This window comes from Diadema setosum, chromosome 1 (assembly GCF_964275005.1).
Source record: "Diadema setosum chromosome 1, eeDiaSeto1, whole genome shotgun sequence".
Classification (NCBI taxonomy): domain Eukaryota; kingdom Metazoa; phylum Echinodermata; class Echinoidea; order Diadematoida; family Diadematidae; genus Diadema; species Diadema setosum.
In genome coordinates, this window is record NC_092685.1 from 10404618 (window position 1) to 10428829 (window position 24212).

The 24212-nt window shown below is 35.7% G+C and overlaps 1 protein-coding gene across 3 annotated transcripts in view; it reads left to right on the forward strand.

The window, feature by feature from the left end:
- LOC140234035 (synaptosomal-associated protein 25-like) overlaps window positions 1-23242 on the forward strand; it is a 91482-nt gene extending 68240 nt beyond the window's left edge. For all 3 annotated transcript variants that reach the window (XM_072314119.1, XM_072314126.1, XM_072314131.1), the window contains 3 exons: window positions 1375-1512; window positions 3790-3934; window positions 19105-23242. In XM_072314119.1, the coding sequence (XP_072170220.1) occupies window positions 1375-1512; window positions 3790-3934; window positions 19105-19173 (352 nt within the window). In that variant the 3' untranslated portion in view covers window positions 19174-23242. The remainder of the gene's footprint in view (window positions 1-1374; window positions 1513-3789; window positions 3935-19104) is intronic.
- Window positions 23243-24212: the final 970 nt, after the last annotated feature.

A 24212-nucleotide genomic window follows, 5' to 3' on the forward strand; every position in this document is an offset into this window, starting at 1 on the left:
TGCTCTTTTGCAAAGGTTTCCACCCACAAATAGCTGTTGGTTTTGTAAGCTCTGTATCGACCAATGCATGATCACAGTCAGATGAGGGCAGCATACTATTTTAGAGCTCAATATAATGTGTGATCCATTCAGCTACCATTCAATATTGTGATCTCTTTCCTTTACGTATACAATATTGATCTGTCATGTGGAGATATCCAGTAGAATAAGCTACAAGGAAATAAATCATGTTCTAACAGCCCAGCCTAACAGTACAGTATTTTGACCTATGTGATGTCTTTAATGGTATTTCTGCTACAAGTCCCACTCATATATTTTCAAGTTTGTTTAAGCTACTTGGAATGTGTGACCATAAGAGAGTGCACCTCAAAGTGATAGTGAGCTCAGTGGGAAATAAAAAGCCAGTTGCCATTCTAAGCCTCTGAAATGATTAGATATGATGGAATATACAATTTGACCTGCTCCAAATCACAATGCTCCAAAACATCCCATTAGGATGATCTCCTGTAGATATGGATGTATTTTGTGTGTTCAGATGTTGCTGTTCATTAATTTATTAATTAGTTCCTTATATGGGAAGTTGCAAGAATACTTCCTTTCCTTCACTTGCTTGCAATTTAAAGCCAAAGTTCAGTGACCTGTGACCTTTGACCATTAAGGACTTTGAAGGGGAAAAAAATAAGATAAAAAGAATCCAGTCAGCACATCTGCACTTCATCTAGCAAACCTGGGTCAGGAACCAAGAAAATCCAGTGAATAGTGTTTCTTAAATTGTGATGGTGAGATATTGGTGGCATAGATGGATGGATAGCCTATCCTAATTCCCCCATCCTCCTTTGGGGCTGAGGCATAGTGCTGCTAATGGCTCTAGCAGGATGCTAGATGAGTGCTAACATCATTGGCTTCCTGGTTCCTTTCTTCCTTCATTACCAGCCACCTCTCAGGCGCGAGAAAAGTTTGTCTCTTGACCTGTCCTGATTAGGTGGAGACCACTATACTAGTAAAATACTGTATATGCCGAATATTTCGCGAGGCTTCTATTTTCGCGAATTTTGCAAATCAGGTGCTATTTGCGAATCTTAACACACATGAAAATATTGACTCTGATCCCAATAGGACTGTGACATGCACAGATACATTTCTCCGTTCAGTACTGTACTCCACTTTTGCAAATTCAACCACTTGATGAGATAAAATTTAGACTTGCTAAATATGTGGTGTATACAGTGATAATGTGAATGTCCATACAAGGTGTTCTACTAAAAGTAGTACTAACAATATTGTATATCTGTAATTTAATTCCTAATTTTGTTGACTCCTATTTTTGGTATGAAATTGTTAAAATACCGTAACACATTTAACATTTATACGCAGGTTGACCAACTTCGAGAAGGGAGATGACTACAAGAAGACTTGGGCGGGCAATGATGATGGCAAGGTCAACTCTGCTCAGCCGGTCAGAATGGAGGACGACCGAGATGGCGTCGCTGGCAATCAGTCGATGGTCACTAGGTGAGTGAATAATCAAGAGTGGGCTGCTGTCCTTTAAGAAAACAGAAACAAGAAAGAAAACACAAAAACAACAGCTAGTGATGTGCTGGGACACTACTCGTCTTTCCTTTCCAATAGATATGACATGAGAGATTTGCAAACATACACATATTCATAAAGACAGATTATCTAGCTTTGAAATTTGATAATCTTATTAGTTGTATTTTAAAGACGAAGGAGCAGAAGTGATTACAAGTACAAGGTCTTTATATTTTTAGTGCTAAGAGTCCTTTTATTGGTGGGCTGAAAATATAAAGCACAATGTAGAATGCTTGGAATCACTGAATATTAAACTGTATTTTCTGAATGATTGAATTTTAAATGTTTACTCAAGCCATAGAGGCATGCTGACTTGTGATGTATTCAGTGGCTCTTCTTGGCTTCCGGTTCAAAGGATGATAGAGATAGGTTTCATCATACAATAGGCAGCAGTAGCAGCAGCTATGGGAAGCAGGTTGCTTTCTGGTGAATAAAAGAAGTCAGGGATGGTGGCTGGTTTGCTGCAGTCAGACAGTGATGGATTTTTTTTTTTTTTTTTTACTCTAGCCTGAGCCAAAGGCTCTAGAGTACTTTTGTAACTACTTTTTTTTCCCTTGCATCTAGTATTCTGCAGACTTACCGGATTTCATCAGTGTCTTCTGAACCCATGGTTAATGTGTTTTTTTTTTATATATTCTCTTTCGAAATTATTCTCAAAAGTAGAGGATAAAAAATTTTCTTGTGCTCTATGCAATATATATACTTAACGTTTTCATATTCTCCTACTAAAGACATGCCCAGATTTAATGGAACTTTGTAGAACTCATTTAGTCGCAGGGGGAACACATTAGTGGCTCCAGGATAGAGTTCCCAAAGGGTCAAACCTGTGTAAATGTTTCAAATTTCTTACCCAGATCTAGAACTAGTGCAGCCAAGTCTTTTATATTTTACATCAAGACAACTTTTAGAAATGTAAAGAACATTGAGCTGTTCTGACAGAGTCCGAGTAGGATTAATTTCTTCTTGAGGGGTTGCCATTACTGGGAAAGTAACATTTTAATTTCATTGCATAGACATAATTACATTTTGCCAATTCTACACAGGAATTTTCATCAGGGGTGCAGTATGCAATGTTTTCCAAATTGCATGTGTGTCCCACTTTGCTGGGAGGTGGGGGAGGGGGAATGGGCGAGTGCCAGCCAGGTCTCTATAGAAGGAACCACAAAGGACTGAAGAAAGTGCCGATGTACTGATTATCAAATCATCTTCTCTAGATTGAGAGTTGGTACACCAAGGTATCATATTAAGAGACCTACCAGGTACAAAGGAGGAACTGTATACTTCCAGGGGTACCTCATTATACTGTAAGGGGAACTAAGAGAAAAGATTCAACATTTTCATCATTTTCCTAATGAAAAGAAGCATAATTAGATTTTTATCGATTTTTATCAAGACAAAAGTGGCATATGGCCCCAATGGATGCTGTGGTTTTGGTTCTGAAAGGTCAAGGCATTGTCATTTTCAATTATTGATTTATCTATTCACAGGACAGGTAACTTGCACCATGTTTAGACACTGTCATTGGGAGAGAATGAATGTTTACAGGGAAATCTTGTAGCAATATTTTTTTCAATTATTGATTTATCTATTCATAGGACAAGTAACTTGCACCATGTTTAGACACTTTCATCGGTAGAGACGGAATGTTCACAGGGCCTTGAAATCTTGTGGCAATATCGTTAATGAAATACTTTAGGGCACAAAGGGGATGTTGCATCAAGGTCAAATGGTTGTCTTGAAGCTCAGGTAGGCATCAAGCCCCATGAGGTTTTTTTCCCCTGTCATTTTCACTATGTTCTCATACAGCACTTCTCTTCCACTGGTGACATTTCATTTGCTCCTGCGACATTAGCTCCAGTCTTATTTTCTCCAAGGACTTAGGGTTAGGATTAGTGGTTGTGATAGGGTTTTAGGTTTAGTTTGATGTAAGGATTAGGGTTATGTGTGCAGATATTTCACGGGAGCAATTGTCGCAGGCGCAAATGTCATGGAACCACTAGTTGCGGGTACATTGCTTGTTGGTCTGTCCACTGGACTGTGTGTATGTGTGTGTGTGTGTGTGTGGGTTTGTTTGTGTGTATGTGGATGTGAGTGGGTGTGTATAGATGAGTTGTATGAATTTATGTGATGAGTGCACTATTGACCTCTTCCTGACTGTGGATTTCTTTTTCTTTTCTTTTGTTAATGCATGTGACATAGGATAACGAATGACGCTCGTGAGGATGAAATGGATGAGAACCTGACCCAGGTCAGCGGCATTGTGGGTAATCTGCGTCACATGGCCATAGACATGCAGAGCGAGATCTCGGCCCAGAACCGACAGGTGGATCGCATCGCACACAAGGTAATCCCCGCTTTCTTTCCTCCAGTTTGTGAGATCATTTCCTCTTTTTTTGTTGTTGTGTGTGTGTCACAGCATAATGAGATATTTGTGAAACACAGTGATTGTTTTAGACACGGCTGCCATGCATGTTCCTACCATCTCTTGGAGGCTTGGTAATATGTCAGTGTACAGTCTTTCATTTTTGGCATTTGGAAAGCATGCTGCTAAATTCCTTCATTTCTCATGGCAGCTCACATGTCACTTTTGTTTTAAAAAACAAAACAAAAAGATGTTAAAGCAGGGTTGCCAATTGCGGTGCAGGAAATAGGTAATACTGTATCAAAGTCTCTTTGGTATGATGTAGAGAGATTCATAGGGGCTTGAGCAAAGCAATAATGTGCCTTTGCCATATATCTAAGGGAACTGAATCCCTGAGAAACCACCAGACAGAAATTTGCACAGGGACTTTCCCCATTCTGTATGGATGATTCTGTATGGACTGAAAGCATTGCATTTGTGATCTCATCTCTTATCTTGTCCCACTGCATGTTGCAGTGATTAAGAGATTGACTCAGTAATTCCAATTCAGTGTACAGCTTTGTTGGTTCTTCCGTCTTCTGCAGGCTTTTTTTTTTTCTCTCTCTGATTCCACTTACACTTTGTGGTAGCATATATGCAGTTACTTATTTTTTTTTTTTTTTTTTACGATTGATTTTTTGTGAAAACTCTTGACGATCATGCTGAAAACAAAATGAATAAAAGAAATGCACTGTTTTCCAATAAAAGCAAAAGAATGCCTTTTTGTATGTCTGTCTGTGTTTGTGTGTCAATGTCCAGTAAATGTGATATATTTTATTTATGGTTTACCACCTAATGTGTATCTATTTTTTTTTTCTCTTAGTCAATTCACTTTTGTTGTTTTTATCATCTCTTGCAAGATTTTATGTTTAACATTGAGATGTTGTTTATATTCATGCCTTCAGTTTGTGATGTGTAAATGAATATTCCTGTAACTTGTAGGGCATATAACGACTTTTGAGATTGCAATACAGGATGCAAGTATCAAAACTTCTTTTTCAGGAAACCTCACATCTACTTTCCATTGGACAATAATGAAATATTGAGGTTTTATGACACAAATTGTTCCATAAGTTCGTAAATGTATGATTGGATGCACAATTTTTTTTTTACATTTTTGCCTGCAACAGACTTGATAAAGAATAGATATTTAAGACCCAAAGCACTATTTTAGGGTCTGGTTAAGACCTTGTCACACCAGAACAATGAGATGGAATGGTCAATTAAAAAAAAAAAAAACGTTCAAAGCTTTACGACTGTCATTTCTGCTCACCGTAACACTTCAAACTAAGAGGTAGAACCACAACTCTGAACAGAAGCATATTGGACAATTTCCAGAAACATTTTCAAATGTTCTCTCATCAAAATCATTGATTTTAGATCAACGTAGAAAAGCAGATAAGCGTCCACAAATACTATACACCTTGGTGTCTGAAAGGGCTTGTACATGCAGGCTCATCCAGAGCATTAGTGCAATTAAGTCTATACTCATCTTTCACTTCAACTCCTATCATGGTATTCTAATCTGTGTGTTATGTAAATTAGAGCTGTTATTGCCAATCTGGGGTCCAGTGGTGTTTTCTGGCCACTGTTCTTGCAAATCACAGTGCATTCTTTCTCCTCATCATGAGTGGCTTCACATCTGATACAAATTGGGAAGCTGGCCTTTATGACCTTTCCTTGCACTGAACCTAACCAACCGTTCATTCTTTTCACATAGGATATTTTGGCACACAGATTCACGATGAGCTGCACTAAATTACTGTAGAACCAAATCATATTCAGCCAATTTAAGTTCATGTACCAAGGACTCAGCTACTGCTTTACATCTTGTTTGTTCACTGGATGGCTGGTTTACATACTATTTCTGCATCTCTTTAATTTAAGATCTTTGCTGAGGGTTGAGGCCCAGGGGTCTGTGGTCTAAACCAAATGCCCTACCCTCCCCTCCCCCCCCCCAAAAAAAAAAAAAAGTGTCACAAATTCAACTTAATGGCCAAATAAGCCAAAAATGTAGATGAGTTACTACCAATTGCCCTTTCCCCTTTAAAAAAAGTACAAAAAAGCAAATAAAACAACAAACACAGAAACACAGAGTCAGGGTTGTTGTAAAACAAGTTTCGTGATCACTTTCTTCATCTTTAGTCTTGACTTTGGCATCTGAAGAAGTGACAGTTTGGGAATTATGTTGTCTGCAAGTTTGTTAATATTTGTTGCCCCCAGGGAACTGAAAGTTTTTGCTTTTAAAATCAAACCTGTATGTTCTCCCCTGAGGCATCTTGATGCACATGTAGGCTATCTGTCATTTCATTTTCAAAGTAATTTTTTTTTTTTTTTTTTTTTTTAATTGTCTTGCACCATTCGATATCACAATTGCATCTTGAATAGTATGACATTTTTTAGCTGTTATCGTTTCCAAATTTGTACACACAAAATATAGCACTGCTGGTGAAGTACATACACATGCACACATGTCCATGTGGGAATAGAATCAGGAAAACCTCGATTTGACAGCAGTAAAATCTTATTGCACATATATTTGGATGTATTGAAAGTAATGCTGTCATGTGAATCTTTTGTATGTTGTAAAAGATGACCACAAGTTTTTTTGTCTGGGGTCTTTAGCAATTTTTGCAGGTACACTTAAAGAGCACAGCGCAAAGAATTTGTGGTGAAAAGTTACAAAAAAACAATGCTCTTTGTAGGGTCTATTTTATGAAATTATGCACAAAGACCATATCACAAAGGTGCAAAAAGGAGATTAGTTTTCAGTGGGAGTCTTCATTTATGGAGTCAGAGGAGAAGAAGGTACATTATAAGAGGAAAAACTGATCATCATACAAGATTGTAAAGTCTTGCATTTAGACAAATAAAGAGAGGCTGAACTGCCTTCTCCATTTGCTGTCCCTAGGTTTAACGAATTGAATTATTAACGTCATAATATGCAGGGATCATGATGGTATAGTTTTCTCTTTGTAAATGATTCTGCTTGCCATAACCCGGGGAACGGTTACACCCTGATATTCGGCATTGTGTAACGCCATCTCATGTTGTGGAGATGTACAGTTAGACAACGCTATCACAGCAGCTAAATTCTAACAATAGGCAATAATGATGCCCATTGCAATTCATCCCTGTTATGACATGTTGAATGTAAATATGATAATCATAATACATTTTTATATAAGTTTTCCAAATATGGTTTTAATCCACAAACTCAGCCCATGATTACATATGTCTGTCTGTGGACTAATAATGCATAGTCAATTAGTGCAGTGTACTGGTGCTGCTGCTTAACGGCACTTCTGAATTGCATACTCAGTTAATATAACAGCAGATCATTAGTGTCATACTGTTTGGGACCATAATCAGAAAATATTAAATTACAGGATTTATTGATCCATAATTAGAAATTAATTCATAGATTTTCTTTTATAGATTATTGGATAAAGTAATTACATGTATTAGCATTCATTTATTGTTGGTTAAGATCTCTAACACAACATCTGACATAAAGTGCTGAAAACTACTTTCACTCATTCTTTGGTGACCCAGGGTACAGCGCCAAGAAAAAAAAAAAAGAATTCAAGAAAATATCAGTTGGTATCCCTGGGTACCAATTACTGCATAATATATCTATCTATATATATATATAAGAGAGAGAGAGAGAGAGACAAAATCTATTCAGTTCATAAAACTTTAAACTGCTTTGCAATGAAAATGTGAAAGTTCTATTGCTGTTTATATACGACAGGTCATTTATATTTGCCCGACAAAAATTTCAGAAAACATCCTATGAAATCTGTGAAAGCCCTAAGATAATTTATTGTCTACGTGTTGATTGTTGAATGTGAATATTTGCAAGAGAGTAAATATCTGTGTGATGATTTGATAAGGTTTTTTTTTTTTTTTTTATTACTGATGAATATGTGACATTACTTTTGAATGGTTTTCTTTAGATTTTGCTTCTGAAATTTTTTAATCTTACTCTTGTGATTGATTCTCTCTTTTTTTTTTTATGGTGGTGGTGATGCTCATATTAATTGACAAGTTTTACAAGCGTGTCATCTCAGCCTGGATGGCATGTTCTTGTGTTTACTTGGTCATTTTTTTTTTATTTATACAAAACAGTCTTTATAGTTTTGCATCATGAAATGTGACATTTGAATGTTTTGCTTTTTCTTATTTCTCTTTAGTCATGTTATCATATTCATGAAGACACTCATTTGTTTGTTTTCTGTCATTTGCTTTTTTTTATCTCATCTCACCCTTTTTCATCCGTTCACCCTTTCCACTATTCACACCACTTTCCTATGCCCCTTCACCTTTGACCCCGCCTCACTCCGCATCTCGTACTGCCAACATCCACAGGGCACCTCCAATGTGGACCGCCTCGCTGCCGCCAATAGTCGCGCTAGCAAGCTCCTCAAATAAGCTGACACTTAAGTTTGCTTTGACCCCATAACAACACTGACTTTGCCACACTTATAAACAAGAAAAAGGAGGTGTAAGGAAGGCAGTTTTCCTGAAAATAGATGCCATAGGGTTTTTTGTTTTTGTTTTTGTTTTTGTTTTACTAAATCCCATGTTGTAAAAGGACTGTTTTATTTCTACATGAAAATAATATTGAAACTCGTGACCAATTTAAGATCTTGATGATCGTGAATCCATTACCATCAGGAGTAGTATGCTTTCCCAAGATATGAGTATTCTTTCTGTATTTCTGAACCGATGTCAAAGAAGTTAAATTAATTGCCCTGTTACATCGATCTATATTTGAAGAACTGAATTTTTAAAAGTCATATTATTTGGTGAAGTTTAGTTAAAGAATGTAGGATGGAACTGGACTTGATTTAATCATAGTTAAAAATGTGAAGGCACATATTTGCTTGTTTACATCAGCACGGTATGGTACAGGTTCTGTGTTCTTCAATATTTTACAGGGCTTCAGTATGATCCATTGTAGACTTTCTTTTAAACTTCATCTCGTCAATAATGTATACGCTTTCCTCTCTGATAGTAACTACCTTCTAGTCAAAGCTCAGAATATGTGTCTGCATTAATCAAAGCTGTATGCATGCTGACATACTGTATATTCATGCTAAATATGCACATGGAAACATTTATTCTGCATGTGCTTTCATTTTATGGATGTAAATGTAAGATTTGTAAGATTAGGAAGTTTGTGCTATGGAAAATCAGTGCATGACATTGATTTTGTGTTTGATATCTGTAATGTCCAAGAACGTGGATTATTAAGTTGCGGTTTTAAAAATTATTGTTATTATTTAGCAAACTAGCCATGCTGTGTGTTTATGTGTATGGGTGTCTTTGGATGTCATTTCTTATTGAACAAAGAACTAGTGCCAACTTTTAGTACATTTGTGTCAGTATTGCTCGTAATGTATTTATGACTAACATAACTGATCTGTCCATCTATCACAATGTTTATTTTGTGGCTTGCCATATATGTGAGAAGCTCGCAACTTTATCAACTATGAACTCATGATGAGAAAATTTTTGTATGCGGTAAAGACAGTCAAGTACTTGTTTCTTTGTCCATTGTAATCTAGTACATACATGTTTGTACCCCCAGTCACAACAACATTCCTTCACAAAATATCTTAAAGTTAGATATCACACCAGTGATACGGCAGCACTGTAAATTTTAGATGTTGTGTCTTACTCCACAGCAGAAGTCTTATGTGACCTTGCATCACAAAATCACAAAATTTTGCCAGATAAGACCTTCAATGCACTGGTAGTGGTCTGTCAAGTTTTAAACATGAGTATCAGCCTTAAAATGATATGTAATTTTGGTGATTTAAACCCCATTGGAATAAGTGATATTGAATAGAACTTAATAGTTTGAGAAAATGGTCTTGAATTTAGGGTCAAATCAAATCCCCTGCCAAGTTAGCAGAGATAAAACAAAAAAAAAAAAAAAAAAACACACAAAAGTTCTCTCATTTGTTGATTTTTCCCTCATATATACCAACTCCATGATCATTGGCTTTGTGAGGAAACTACCATTTTATCAGCGATGCAGAGTCAAGGGGATACATTTAGAGAGATTTTAAACTACATAGCTTCTAAGAACAAGAGATATTGCAATCAAAGTAAAACAGAAAGAAAAGAAAACAAAACAAAACCTGGCTACAGTCCAGGTGTATTTCTATCCCACCATTCTAAAGCTTTTTTTTATATTTGCTTTATCAATCCTTTTTCTATTTTTTTCCCTTTTTATTGGCAGGAGGGATGTTATTGTCATTCTTTTTTTTTTTGGGGGGGGGGGGAGGAGGAAGAAAACTTGTTTATTAAAAAGTTCAAGGTTCATCTTTTAAGTGATTTTTTTATTTATTTATTTTTTTTGCTGCATACACATATTTTAGGTGCATACATATATTCAAAACAATAAGTCACGTTGTGCTTTTGATAGATGTTATCAGGTTATGTTTTTGCTATTACAAGCTACTTTATAACACTCAGTATTAGCATTGCTTGTATACTCACACATGTATGTCCAATCCTTGTTGTTCTACTTGTTGTTTTTGTTTTCTCTCCTTTGTCCCCTCCATCTATCATCTTACTATGATCCACCTCAATACTACTCTTATGCAATCTGACCTCTCACCCTATGTCCCATCCCTCCCCCTGCCCCCCCCCATCACTTGTCATCACCATAACCGAACCGAACCTAACCGAACCTAACCGAACCTATCCTAACCTAATCTAACCTAACCTAACCGTACCTTACCTAACCCAACCTAACCTAACCTTCCATCTTTTGTGTGACTCTCCCGTTTCCCCCCTGTCTACAGGCATCTCTTAATGACACCCGAATTGGGTTGGCCAACAAGCGAGCTACTACCATCCTTCAGAAAAATTGAAATCAAAGCATTTCAAAATATGATACAGAATTATGCGACAAAACATGCCAGATCTTTGTTTTACCTGATATGTTTTGGACAGAGCGGAGCACAAAAACATGATTTTTTTTATCTCTTCACATCTTCATCTCAGTCCGTTTCCATGTATATATGCAAATGTGCATCCCCATGTATATTGTTATTTACTGCATTGTGTGTGTCTATATTTACATACGTGTGTATGTTTATGTGTGTATGTGTGTGAGTGTTGGTGTGTGTGTGTGTGTTTATATATCATACATTGTATAGTCCTGACAATGAATGAACTCCTAAAAAAGATCTGCCCTACCTATTCCATTAACGATAATGCCAGATGTTTGCCTATAACGTTCTCAACAAAAGCAATTTGGTGGCATGGGACTTGAACACCATGCTAATATGTAACTTATAATAATGCTCCCCTACTGGCAGTGCTTTTTTTAAGGTGATTAGCAAATAACGATCATTTCTGTGTATTCATTATTTATGAGTTCATTCATTGCAGACCGCTGTGTGCTATCCTAAAATCTGTAAAGAAACGTATCAAATTCATTAAAAAAACTCAGCACCTCACCCATGATTCTGCATATATGTAAATGTGTCAAAACCATGTTGCATATATCCCTTTATGGCTGTGTTCAGTGTTTTTCAGTAGACACGTATTCAATATGTCATGATATCCTCTGTGAAGTTACAGTTCGCATGAATGAAATGACAAGCAAGTATGCATTAGTCCTCAAATATCTTCATTACTGGTTAAGAATTCTTTAGTTTGGTGTCCTTTGTCATTCTTTCTTGGTATACTCAAACTGCTATACAAACCTAGTGCTCAATGTCATAATCGAATTATGGTGAATTTTAAATGCTTTCTGCTTGTTACTGTGGAACATTGCAATGCAAGAAATAGGTGGTTACTGCAAGTGTTAATATTGTAGATTGCTGAAAATGTCTTGTAATCCACACTAAATTTTGATGATTAAACACTGCAACAATATGCCCTGCAGCAGGTTAACTATATGTTCTAAAGTATGTCATGTAGTATGGTTAGCAAATATTTTTACTTTTGACTTAAGTCATAGCTATATGTGTTAAAAAAGAAACAAAAGTATGCAGTCTTTTTTTTTTCTTATCATGATATTGAATTAACATATCTGGGAGTCAGCTCATGTTAAATTCTGCAATATGTAGTTCAGCCTTTATAGAAATAGAGATATCGTATGAAATTTGATTTCAGTCTTTCATTAGCATTCATAGCAATGGACAATGATATTTGATTCCACACTTTATAATAATTGTGAATGTGTAACCATGGTCGAGCATAGACAGATGCGATAACCACAAAGCTTTGTATATGTATATTGAATTACAGTCATGGAATATATAAATGTCTTTATATGATTGAATTATTTGATGTTATTGTGAGTCACTATCATCCTATTGATGTTTGTGTGTAGGAGATTTAGATGTATAAATGCATGTTGAAATATTGTATTTGTAAATTCTAAGATATATATAGTGATGAAAACAATATATTCTAAGTAATTATGTAATATTGGTTTGACAAATCTGTTTTTTCCCCCACTGGCTGCATTTCAAGATTAGCCATTTTCCCACAAGATGTAAGCTGTATTCAAACAAAAACAAGTCAAAAAAAAAAAAGAAAGAAAAAGAATCAAATGAAAAGAAGTTTGATATTCTGGGATTCAGGTCAATAAGTATTACATCAGTACTGCTTGATACTGGCTGACTTTACCTTTTGGAATGTGAGTCTGTTTTTCACATCATTTAATGTTTACTCATACATAAACTAAGAAGACTATGCATTGTTTTGGAAATTAGGGGTAAGGTTTTCATAAGAGACAAATCAATAAAATTTCAAGGGTAATCTTTCAATGTTTTCAAGAAATTTACATTATGCTGATGTGCATCATGTGAGCAAAATTCAACATATGGGCTGCATGGTTTAAAACTGTACAGCCCTGGTGTAGAAGAAGTAGAAATAAGTTTACCAGGTAAATGAATACTTACCATGTTGTTGCTGCCAGCCGCATTCTTTCACAACAGTGTAGACATTTTATGAAATTGAAAAAAAAAAAAAACCACACCAACTTTCAAAACTTGATGTTACAACTTTTGCTATCTCAGATCTAAAATTTCAGTTGTCATTCCACCTTTGAAGCATTCCTTCGTCCATTTGGATTTTTTTTTGTGTGTGTGTAAACAGCTTCATAATGACCAGTTGCACTGTAGAAAGTACCAGTACTTTGAAATTAGCCATAGAAAAGAGCATTTAGGTCTAGGATACACATAAACTCATTATGGACTTTCTTTGTGTGATATACCATAGCTATACAATTACAATATTTATGGTAGATGTATGTCAGACCTGATTTCTCCAACGAATGAATGGAGTGGGAGAGAAAGTAAATAAATGCAAACGAGGTTTTATTTGACACAAGTCTTATGTTCCACCTTTTATACTCCTACCCCCCCCCCCCCCCAGTTTGTGTGCTTATGGAAGGGTTTTTATTTTGTGATTGTTTTTATTTTCTTCATACTTCTCCATGAAACCTGCTGTAAGCATATCATATCGTCAGCTGAAAACCAGAATGGCACTATGGCATTCTAAGATTGAAAATGAATAAATTAAAAAAAAAAAAAGATGACATGAAAAGTTGACATAAAAAACATGACATAAAAAGTTTACTTTATTCAAAGGTGATGGATTTATAAGCATAGTTCAAATTATTGGGTAAAATAGGCCCTTTCTTTTTACTTTTAACATTTTGCTGAAAATGAAAAGAATTTAATATTGACACCATAATGTATAGGAGATCAAGCTCTACAACATGATACCAATAATTCAATACCTCTCAAAATTGCATTGACCCCCTGCAACTGGTTCTCAGCTGACGATATGAAAGGCTGTAGTGACTTGATTGGAATAGTCCCATGCACACACCACATGCAAGTCTTCTCCGATGTGAGATCTGACATGGGGCAGTGGCATCAAGATTACAAATGTCTAGAGACTTCGATCACAATCTTTTAGATTTTAACCCTTCTGTCAGCATGGCCAAAACATGCTCAGATGAGCAAAGATCTTGTTTACAGGTAGTAGTACTCATTTTGCCAGGTAGCACTGGGGGCTCTTGAGCAGAAAACAGGCCATCTAGAACTAAAAATATGACAGTTGCAGCGCTTGTTGTCACTGATGACGATATGAGCAGACTTTTGCAAAACCATTCTTGACATTATCGTCGCCACTTGCCCAGATTGTCGCTGGTAACAGCATGCCCAAGAGGCTGACACAAGTTGTTGACCGGCAGCAGCTTACGACATTCCATAACGTCATCACGTTCATATCAGGCAAATATTTTTGTGCGATGCACTGGCACTCGAGTCTGCAAAATGTCAGCTCATTTTGACTCAATATTGACTGATCTGATCAATGTTTTGCTGTTAAATAACGATCGTTAGCCACAAATATCGCCCTAGTAGACTTACCCAAGGGTTAGACAAAAGTTTATGTTCAACTCAGTATAATGATGAATGTATCCTGCAAGGGTTAGTAGATGACATGCTTATGTTGAAATAAAGCAGCAATAACAACTGAAGTCCAGAGTCAACCAGAAATGATGTGATTATTTAACAACAACAACAAAGTGTGTGCTATTGTCATGAAAAAGTAATCTTCTTACAGTCAGCATGTCTTCAGAATGAAAACTCATTTGATGATAATGTGTATAAAGCACTGTGTATTATCAATTTGAAATCTGTGATTGCTAAGTTTATCAAGAGAACCAAGCAACTGCTAATCTGGCTATGTGTGTCAGTCAGTGCATGACACACACAACATCAATGTGAGAGACATCAGGGGAAGTGTGTTGCAGTTTGCAAGCTGCACCTACCTGGGTGTGCGACATTTTTCTAGTTTTGTAGGGAAGACCAGTCCAACCCATTCCAAATCATATTATAAATACAGCATATGCGCTCTTTTCTTTGCATATGAACATTTCCACTGAAATTTGATGCAGTCTGTGGAAAAAAAAAGAAAAAAAAGAAAGAAGCCAGGGATAAAGTTTTTTTTACCAAACTAAAAAGTCCCCGGAAGATGAGGCTGTGCTCAAGCCAGATCCCAGCTGCATAATCCACCTTCACCCACACTGCTGTTTGAAAGTGACTGGCAGGCTCACAGAAGTCTTTCTGATTCCTTGTTCTGGCAGCTGTTAAACAGAATAATGTAGAGAATAATGTCAAACAGAATAACATACTAGTAGCACACTTTACTGAACTTGACAGTATGACTACTGTATACGCCGTTATTTTCGCGTACAGATATTTTCACAAATGACAAGGATGTTGTTTTCGCAAATCAACGCCGACGCTTACGTAAATGCTCTATTAACAAAGCGCATTGAGACAATTTCGCGTGTTGTTAAATTCGCGATCCAATTGCAATTCGCGAAATTTGTGAAAATAAAACCCTCGCGAAAATAACAGTGTATACAGTGTGTCAAACTGATGCATTTTTAAAAATGTCTTCTCTGTCTTGTTTTGTAAAGTTGTGCATTTTTGGAATTCTATACTTTTTTGGATATAAAGTAAAAAAATTGTTGTGAACAAGTGCATACTTACAGTATATATATAATATCCTTGTAGGTTTGATATACATAGACTCTATTGAACTGCAATCTGTTTATTTATAACCTTGATGGCATGAAGTGTAAGTATATGCCGGTCCCTCAATCTGTACCATTCAGAATTAATTACTTTGTTTCTACTTACTGTGTTATGGCAAGCTTTCATGATATAGCTGAGAGAGAGAGAGAGAGACAGACAGAGAGAGACAGAGACAGAAAGAGAGAGAGATAGAGAAAAAGAAAGAGAGTGAAAGAGAGAGAGAGTCATGGCATGCTTAGGTAAGTTCAATTAAAGCTTTCATGAAGGAAAAGCTTCCAGCTATTCCTGGACCGAGACCAGTGCAAGAGACGGGACAGATAAGTGGCAGCAAGAATATTGCATTTCAACTTTCTTTATGTGATTGTTGTAGAGATTAGAAGCACCATATAATGTGCTATGTGTGTGTTATATTTTCTGTTTGACTTTGAATTCCATTCTTTTTGTCGGAATGTATCTAGTGAAACTTCCATCTCTCTTTCTGAAACTTTATTATTTTCCCCGTCATAGAATATTTGTTGATGTGTACTTTTGAATTCCCAGATGATTATAATTACGTTTTATTTGTAGATGATATATTATAATCTTTGTTAATGATAGATGCTGTATTTGGGAAAAGTAATGGTAGCCTTTATTGCTTTAACACAGGTACAATTATATGTAGCACAGATACAATTATATGTAATTATTCAAAGCTTTGTATCGTCCTGTGCCTGGGAGAACGATGTGAAGGCACACGATTCAAGGAAGTTGTATCCGGGAGAACAACGCGAACACATGTGTTATACTTATGGACCTGGCCAGCATTTGTATCGTTCTCCTGGGTACACCTTCCTTAAATCATGTGTATTCGCATCATTCTTGCAAACACACGACGATATATTTATAGTGATCTAATAAATTCACGGATAAATACTTGCCTTTCCAGGTACGGTAAACTAAATTTCAAAATCTGCAGATATTCAGCATTACACACAATTAATTTGTGTTTCTGAGGTATGCTAATGATGTATTTTAATTTAAGTTCTGTGTAACCATAATTTGGTTGTTTTATATTACCATTTACCTTTGAGGAAAAGGAGAAGTGGTTTTGAAAAATCTGTTTACTGGTCCGTAGTGCAGGTGTAAGGATTGTTCTTCGGTGTTGTTGTTCTTTGCCTTTGTCTTGCTTTGCGGTATTGGGTAATTTTACAAGCTTAGGACCAAACGACAAGTTTTAGTTGAGTTGTGGACTTACTTTATGCTGCATTTACACCATGTTCCCTGCCGCCACAGTAGTCACATTTCAGACCACCAGTGTTGGTGCTAATGGGAAACCTTGTAGGCCATAATAAAATGAGATGAACACAACAAAATGTGACAAAACTTAGAGGCAGTCAGTCCATAGTACAATGTGATGGAAAATATCGTGTAGTCTAGCCTGACCAGATGGTGTGAAAACATCGTCTGTACATGTTCATCGTAGGTTAGACGGGAATGAACAAGCCTGAGGAATATGGAGGGGAAAAAAACAGAATATCCCATCTTCCCATGGTGCACTTCGTTTTCGGGCAAATGGGGCTGCAGTGGCTGCCGGGAACATGGTGTAAAAGTACCATATTCTCGTTTTCAGCTTTCTGTTGCAATTATGAGGAATCTTGCTCCAATAAAGAATATGCATACTCTGTCAGTTTGCTGTGAAACCCCCAAAGCAACACATCCCATCAAAATTTAAGCATGATTGGTCAAATCTCATGAGAGGTATGGACATGTGAATTGACTCTTTGTGAGTGGTTTAAAAGTGTTTCTTTGACAATTACAGGACTGTAAAACATTGATTTCTCACCCCACAAAAGCCCCTTAAATCAGATGTAAAATTGAGACCTTGACAGTGGTGGTGTAATAATGGCAATGAGTTTTAAAAGATCAGTGATAATGCTGAAGAAATTACTTTGTGTACATTGAACCATTTCAATATTCACTCTGTTTATGCAATATGTGTTTTGTGTATTGTCTTTAACTTCACACTTTCTCAAGAGATATCTTTCTGATTTGCTATATTTATATACATTGTATATGTATATATGTTTGTGTGTGATATGAGTGTATTTGCGTGTGTGTGTGTTTTATGTATATCAAATATATCACAAACTCAAGCATTATCCATGATATCACTGACATGGATTAGAGGCTAATTTTAGCAAAGTATTTTTTATTCCAGTGGTAGTTGAATTAGAAGTTATATCAGTATACGCAAGCAACTTGTGTTACTATGAACAAAACTGCCGCGTTGAGATGGCATGGGATACATGTTTAATGCCTTATTGACATTCATACCATTTGCCAATTTCTTCTTTTTTTCTGATAAGGTTGTTTTGAAATCATTTTGTTCAAAACAGCCGATTTAAACAGATGAATTCCTTGTGTAAAGCCAAAGTGATTGGTCCGTTACTCCTTCTAAATTTGATGTCAAGTTTGGGATTTAAAGGTATTTTTGAAATGAAGGAAGAAATCACCAAGCGGCAAAAATTTGTGGTTTATCAGTGAATTGGAAAATCATGTTGCAATGAAAGCTGTTGTTCCATTTCGTAAGTGCTGTATGTGTTGTTTGTCTACTGCATGGATGTCTTGCTCTGCAAATGTATGTTTCATGTGCTGTTATTGTGTACTTGATGCCAGTTTGACATATATGTATAATATCTTATCTTTTCCTTTGTAAAGAAAGATCAGAAATGGCAAAATGTTGATTTTTTATTATGTTGTTGCTTCCTTTTTGGTTTCCTTTGTTGAATACTCAGTTTTGCCCTCTTTCCCATTAGTAGGTATCATGTATGATAAGTTGTATCTGAAGATTTGCATATTGACAATTCTCATTTATTTTTTGTTCTTTTTCTTTCCAATGAATGAGCTATAAGTGGCCAGCTTTAGTTTGTTCAGTAAAGGAGAAATGTTTTTGTTACTACATGTAGTAAGATCAGACGTGGTCCTTGTTAGATTTGTCCAGGGCAGCGCAACTCTCAACATTCTTGACATGTTCCTTTTTTTAACACTGAACAAAGGTAGCCATGTTATGTTGTCTTTCCTCTGTATGAGTGACATTTATGTGTTATCAAGACTCTACAAACCTCCCTCCATGTACAGTGGACTCCCATTATAATGAAGTCCTTGAGACTGGCAGTTTACTTTTGTTGATATATTGAAATTTCGCAATAACCGAACAAATAAACAATAAGAATACATAGAGCGGATAATGTTGCAGCTCGAATTTTTACTTTGTTGTAACAGGAATTTCGTTATAACCATGTTCGTTATTATGGGAGTGCACTGTGCAATGATGTGTGCTGATGGCACAAAACTATGTTTTCCACTTTCACTGTCATTTTTTCCCCTTATGTTCCACTTTTAATGCTGTCACCGAATTCATCATTTTCTAATTCTGTCAAGGATCGTGTTAGAAAGATTATCATGGATTTAAATCCAGACTGATATGTTCAGAGTTACTGACGCTATTCGTTCTTGTTCTTTATTCTTGTCATGTCCATCCAGGCCGAATCCAATGAAGTCAGAATAACAAATGCTGACAAGAGGGCAAAGAACATCCTACGAAAGCAGTAAGGACGGTCACTCTCGTCAAGTGTGGTCGGTCATGCCGGCAGAAGAAGGTGGTGATCTGCAATCAGGGACAGCGGTCACTTTGTCTCACCAATAAAGACAAAGTCATATATTGTTATATTTCCTGTGACAGGCACATAGGAGCAATGTTTAATTGGATTTAACACAGGTACATAAAGCACTTTCATACAAATGTGAGTACACATGCACATATGCACATACTTTGCGTAAATGTTTTTGTATCCTCAAGCATCAACTGGATGGTAGATTTTTCTTTCTCATGATACCACGCCCTTTAACCCCAGAATTTAATATAGAATGCAATGGACTCTATTCACATCCATCCACATTTATCCCTGGTACTTGTCAAATACAACTTCACATTGTCAGATAAACGTTTTGCTGGATAGAGTAATAATCGAGTATAACAGTCCATGGATACATATTTTACATCTAAAGATGTATATAAAGATTGATATACACCAGTGCCTACACCTCCCAGGCACTCGCTCACTCACAGATAGTTCCACCTTGCCTGCATGAAACTGGTGTGATTTTCTCATAGAACTTCACATCTTTTACAAGTTACTATGTTACTGCAGGGCAGTATTATTCATCAAATGCTATTTTGTTTGCTATTATCAAAACACAAACAACAAAAAAGCAAAATTTATGACATATTTCTCATTCTTGCTTCAATACCATTACTATTTTGAAGTGTTTTCCGTACATCCACCTTTCCTGATGCTCCTATGCATCTGCAGTGCTCACATTAATGACAAAGTAATACATCATTCCTCTGAGGAACAGTATGGAAATAGAAATGTTACCAGTCCACTATGTTTTGCATCTTTGTAATCATTTTATCTTTGGCCTGTCTGTGGGATAATTACAGCCAAAACTTGACCATAGATTCAACAGTTTAGTCTACTGTGACTTGCAAGGTGTCAGGGTCTATTCATCAGAAAGGGCTCCCTCTCTGGTCTTGTTTACACTGATATGTGACAAGAAAGGATCTCTATGTATTCCATTCATCTCTTATGATGCCTGTGCAGTGCGTACAGCACTGTCACATACACTTTGATTACATGGCTGTCTGCGTTGATACAAATGCAAATATACTACCAAATTTAAAAAAAAAAAAAATAAGTATGTTTTCAGTAGCAAATGAAACAGCAGCATGTCAATGGGTATAATAACTGCTCTATACAAGTCAGAACCAGTGCATACTTTATATGCACTGGTTGCATTCATTTATCTCTGCTTAGCCAAAGTTGTTACTACTCATTTCAAGAGTAGATTGTGAGGTATATTGATGGATAAGAGTGCAGATTTTGACTTCTCGCACGTTGACTGGATATAGTGATAGTGTTAGAGTTTCCGCACTCTTGCCAATTTCCATCTTATAGCGTCAACAGATTTGTGAAGAATTGGTGGTCATTCTGACTGATTTATGGAGAACCTTTTGATTGTTTTTGAATGTACATAGCATCATTCATTTTGAGACTGCTGAATATGTAATTCATCATTAAAACTGTTGAATACCAAATATTAAAGGCAGTATGTAGAACTCAGTGTTGCTGGATTGATACAACAAATCAATATAAACATGATTCAAATCACCAGTTTGGTGGGCAAAGGTTACCAAGAGGCTACTTCTTTATGACCTAGGAATCAGATCTATGAAATAAAGCATTCTACTGCTCCAAACACTTGACTTTTCTGTATGCAGGAATTGATGAATGTATACTGACTTGAGAAACATTGCATCTCCAGTGTGTAAACTGACATATATAAATCTAACTTGGTATATCAAGATATCTATTTACATTGCCATGTACATCATTTTGACTTCAAGAAGATACAAAAGTGTTGGTGTAGTAGTAACTCTAAGGTATAAGGTGGTTTATTTTTTGATGATTACATTGTTAACAAAAAGGAGATTTTTTTTCTGTCAACCTTGCATAGCTTTGTCATATTTGATGCTTGTAATATAAAAAAAGAAAGAAAAAAGAATTGAATGGTGACTTGTGGTAATGCATGTGGATATGCACATCTATAAATTGAAATCCTTGATGATCTGTAACTAGCTTGTATAGAACCATTTATAGTTTATGTGTAAAATTGAAATAGTTGTGCTATCCCTAAGAATTATAGACAATTAAGATTGCATATTACACCAAGTACCTGTAGCTCAACTTGTCAATTAGTAATGTTACTACTGTGACCTAGTAGAGAAGACTTGGTAGTATTAAAATAGAAGGGGTAAAAAGACATTCTTTGCACTTCCTGTTCAACCACCTTGAATTGTTTTACCCCGTTTTCCGAAAAGTATAACCAAAAACAACAAAGAAGTCTGTTTTGTGGTTCAAGGATGTGTTCCAATCACAAGTCCATCTTTTTGATCTTTATTGTCTTGGCTCCTGGCCAACATGAGACCCGAGAGTGAAACTGACATGATAGCAAGCCACTTGTATTATGTTCTGATTGCATTGCTGTTTTCACATAAGTCGTGTAAATAGAGATCTTATATATCCTGCCATGATGTAGATTGCTTCATAACCGCCATTCAAAACAAGTATCCAAGTTATTGATCACAAATGATGGCAATGAAAAAAAAAATGCTATAAAATTTGTATATAAAAGAACTGTCAGTATCAATACTAATGATTAATTGCATGATATCTACTTAATACCATTTGTCCTAATTGTATATCAATTTATATATATTCCTCTGTGATATATCATCATTCCATGTATGTGGGTATGTCATATTCAAACTGAAGCCATTCTATTCTTTGTGCATAACAAATATATTATCGCTTGTTATCAGTAATGAATATTATTTCCTCATCACAAGTTTGACATAGAAATCTTCATATTAGTACATCTAAAATAAAGTGTGCTTTAGTTAGACATATTGACAATATTTTGAAAATAAAGTATATCATTACTGAGGTGGCATTTCGAATGCTAATGTTTGTGTAATGGACACAGAACATAACTACAAGTGTATGTATGTGCTTGTTCATAACCATGTTATGTTGATGCATGTCTCCAGCTTATCAGCACAGCCCGTAGGGTCACTTCTGAGAGATAGAAGCATCTGTAACACATGATACGTGATAGGTATTATTTGTATTACGTTCTAATGTATTCTATGTACACTATGTACACTTTGTACAATTTATTGATTCTCTTTGTATTTTGTGTTACTGTGGCTATCCCTTTTCGTTGAAGGTTTTTTTTTTTTTTTATAGATATTTGATCAACAAAGTCTATACTCATGAAACTTAAAATCAAAATAGACAACTAGGAAATTGTGTCTTTTTCGAATTACTTGGTTAATAAGTTTGTGAGCGTCCTCATCGGCATGATAAAGGCTGGAAAATCCTTTTTTTTTTTTCCCCAAGGGAAATAGAAAATTGCAGCAAAGCATTTGACATGTTAACAGAGCACAGTGCTTTACCATACAATTCATGGCAAACCGCATATGTATGTACACATCTATATCATATTCATATTTAAGGGTTTGTCTACATCTATGTGTGAGCACACTCGTTCTACCGTATTACCGCATAGTGTATATCTTTTATTTATCACTTCATTCTGTCCGCTGCCAAATACTCCGCTTTCGTTCCACATCCAAAGAACAATGATTTTTCTTTCTCTCTGTCTGTCTGTCTGTCTTTTCATTAGTGTAAACCTCTCTCATTTTGTTTCAGAAACTTCATTTGTATTTTCAGATAAAACATTCAGGTCATGAATGGGGTAAGTGCTCTGTTGCAATATAGACTTAAATGATTTATTGGAAAGGTGCTCTTCTAGAGCAAGAGGGGAGATGTTTGTTTTTTGTTTTTTCTTGATAACATGCAGGCCAAGTAATATTTGATTGAAAGATGTAAATAATCATGCTGAAATGTAAACATATATGATAGGATGACTTGATTTTGAATTGAAGATGTACATTTACATGTGTAATGTGTATGAACATTGTAATTAATTGTCAGCAAATGAAATGACAATTGTATTTGATTTTTGAAAATATACAAGTTCATTCTTCGTTAACAGAAACAAATGACTCCTTCATTGCATTATTTTGTACTATGTTATACAAGTGTATATACGAAAACATCTGCTCCCTTACTGCCAATCCATTTGCAAGTACAGTGTACTCATATTCCTCCTACATTTGAGAGAACTGTTATTGGTACTACTGCATGTAGGGATTGTAGGCTACAACTAAAATTACCATAAATTAATTAGGTATAGAACAGCAGTACATGGGTAAATTATGCAACAGAACAGTCTTTTTTTCACATAGCTAAAAGTGCTCACATGCAAGTCGCTGATTTGATCGATTGAAGAGTAGTTTTTAACAGCTGAATATGCCTGATGGATTGATGTCTGCACAAAAACCTTATGGCATGTATAATATATCAGACTTTCTGTAGGTAGCAGAATGTAAGTAAACTGAAAAGTCATCACTTCTTTCAACCACACACCTATCCATGAGATGAATGGTTTTGATGAAATAAAGGAATATTGAATATTATAACATTTTTCTCAGAGAGGTGAAAAGGCATTTTTTTTTTTCACCCGACCTTTTTTCATAGGATGTTCAGGCATGGTCAAATTTCCCATGCAGGGATTGCTGGATATATTTCAATGGTATATAGCTTGTAACGCCATCTCTTGTTTAGATTTGAAGGAAATGATTTATGCATACAGTTGTACTGGACCCATTCTCACCTAGTTGTGCAAGTGCAAGTTCCTCTTGGTCAAAGGTCAGTTGTTAATGTAGAAACTCTTGCTACACACACACACACACACAAAAGAAAGAAAAAGGCTGCTTCTAGCGTTAACTTCTGCATTGAATGTCTAATGAGAACATTAAAAATTTGTAGTAGAAAGGATAAAAATTGATAATGAATCATTCATATGTGGGTATATTGCATGCTATATATGATTATATATATATATATATATATATATATATATATATATATATATATATATATACATACATACATACCATACAT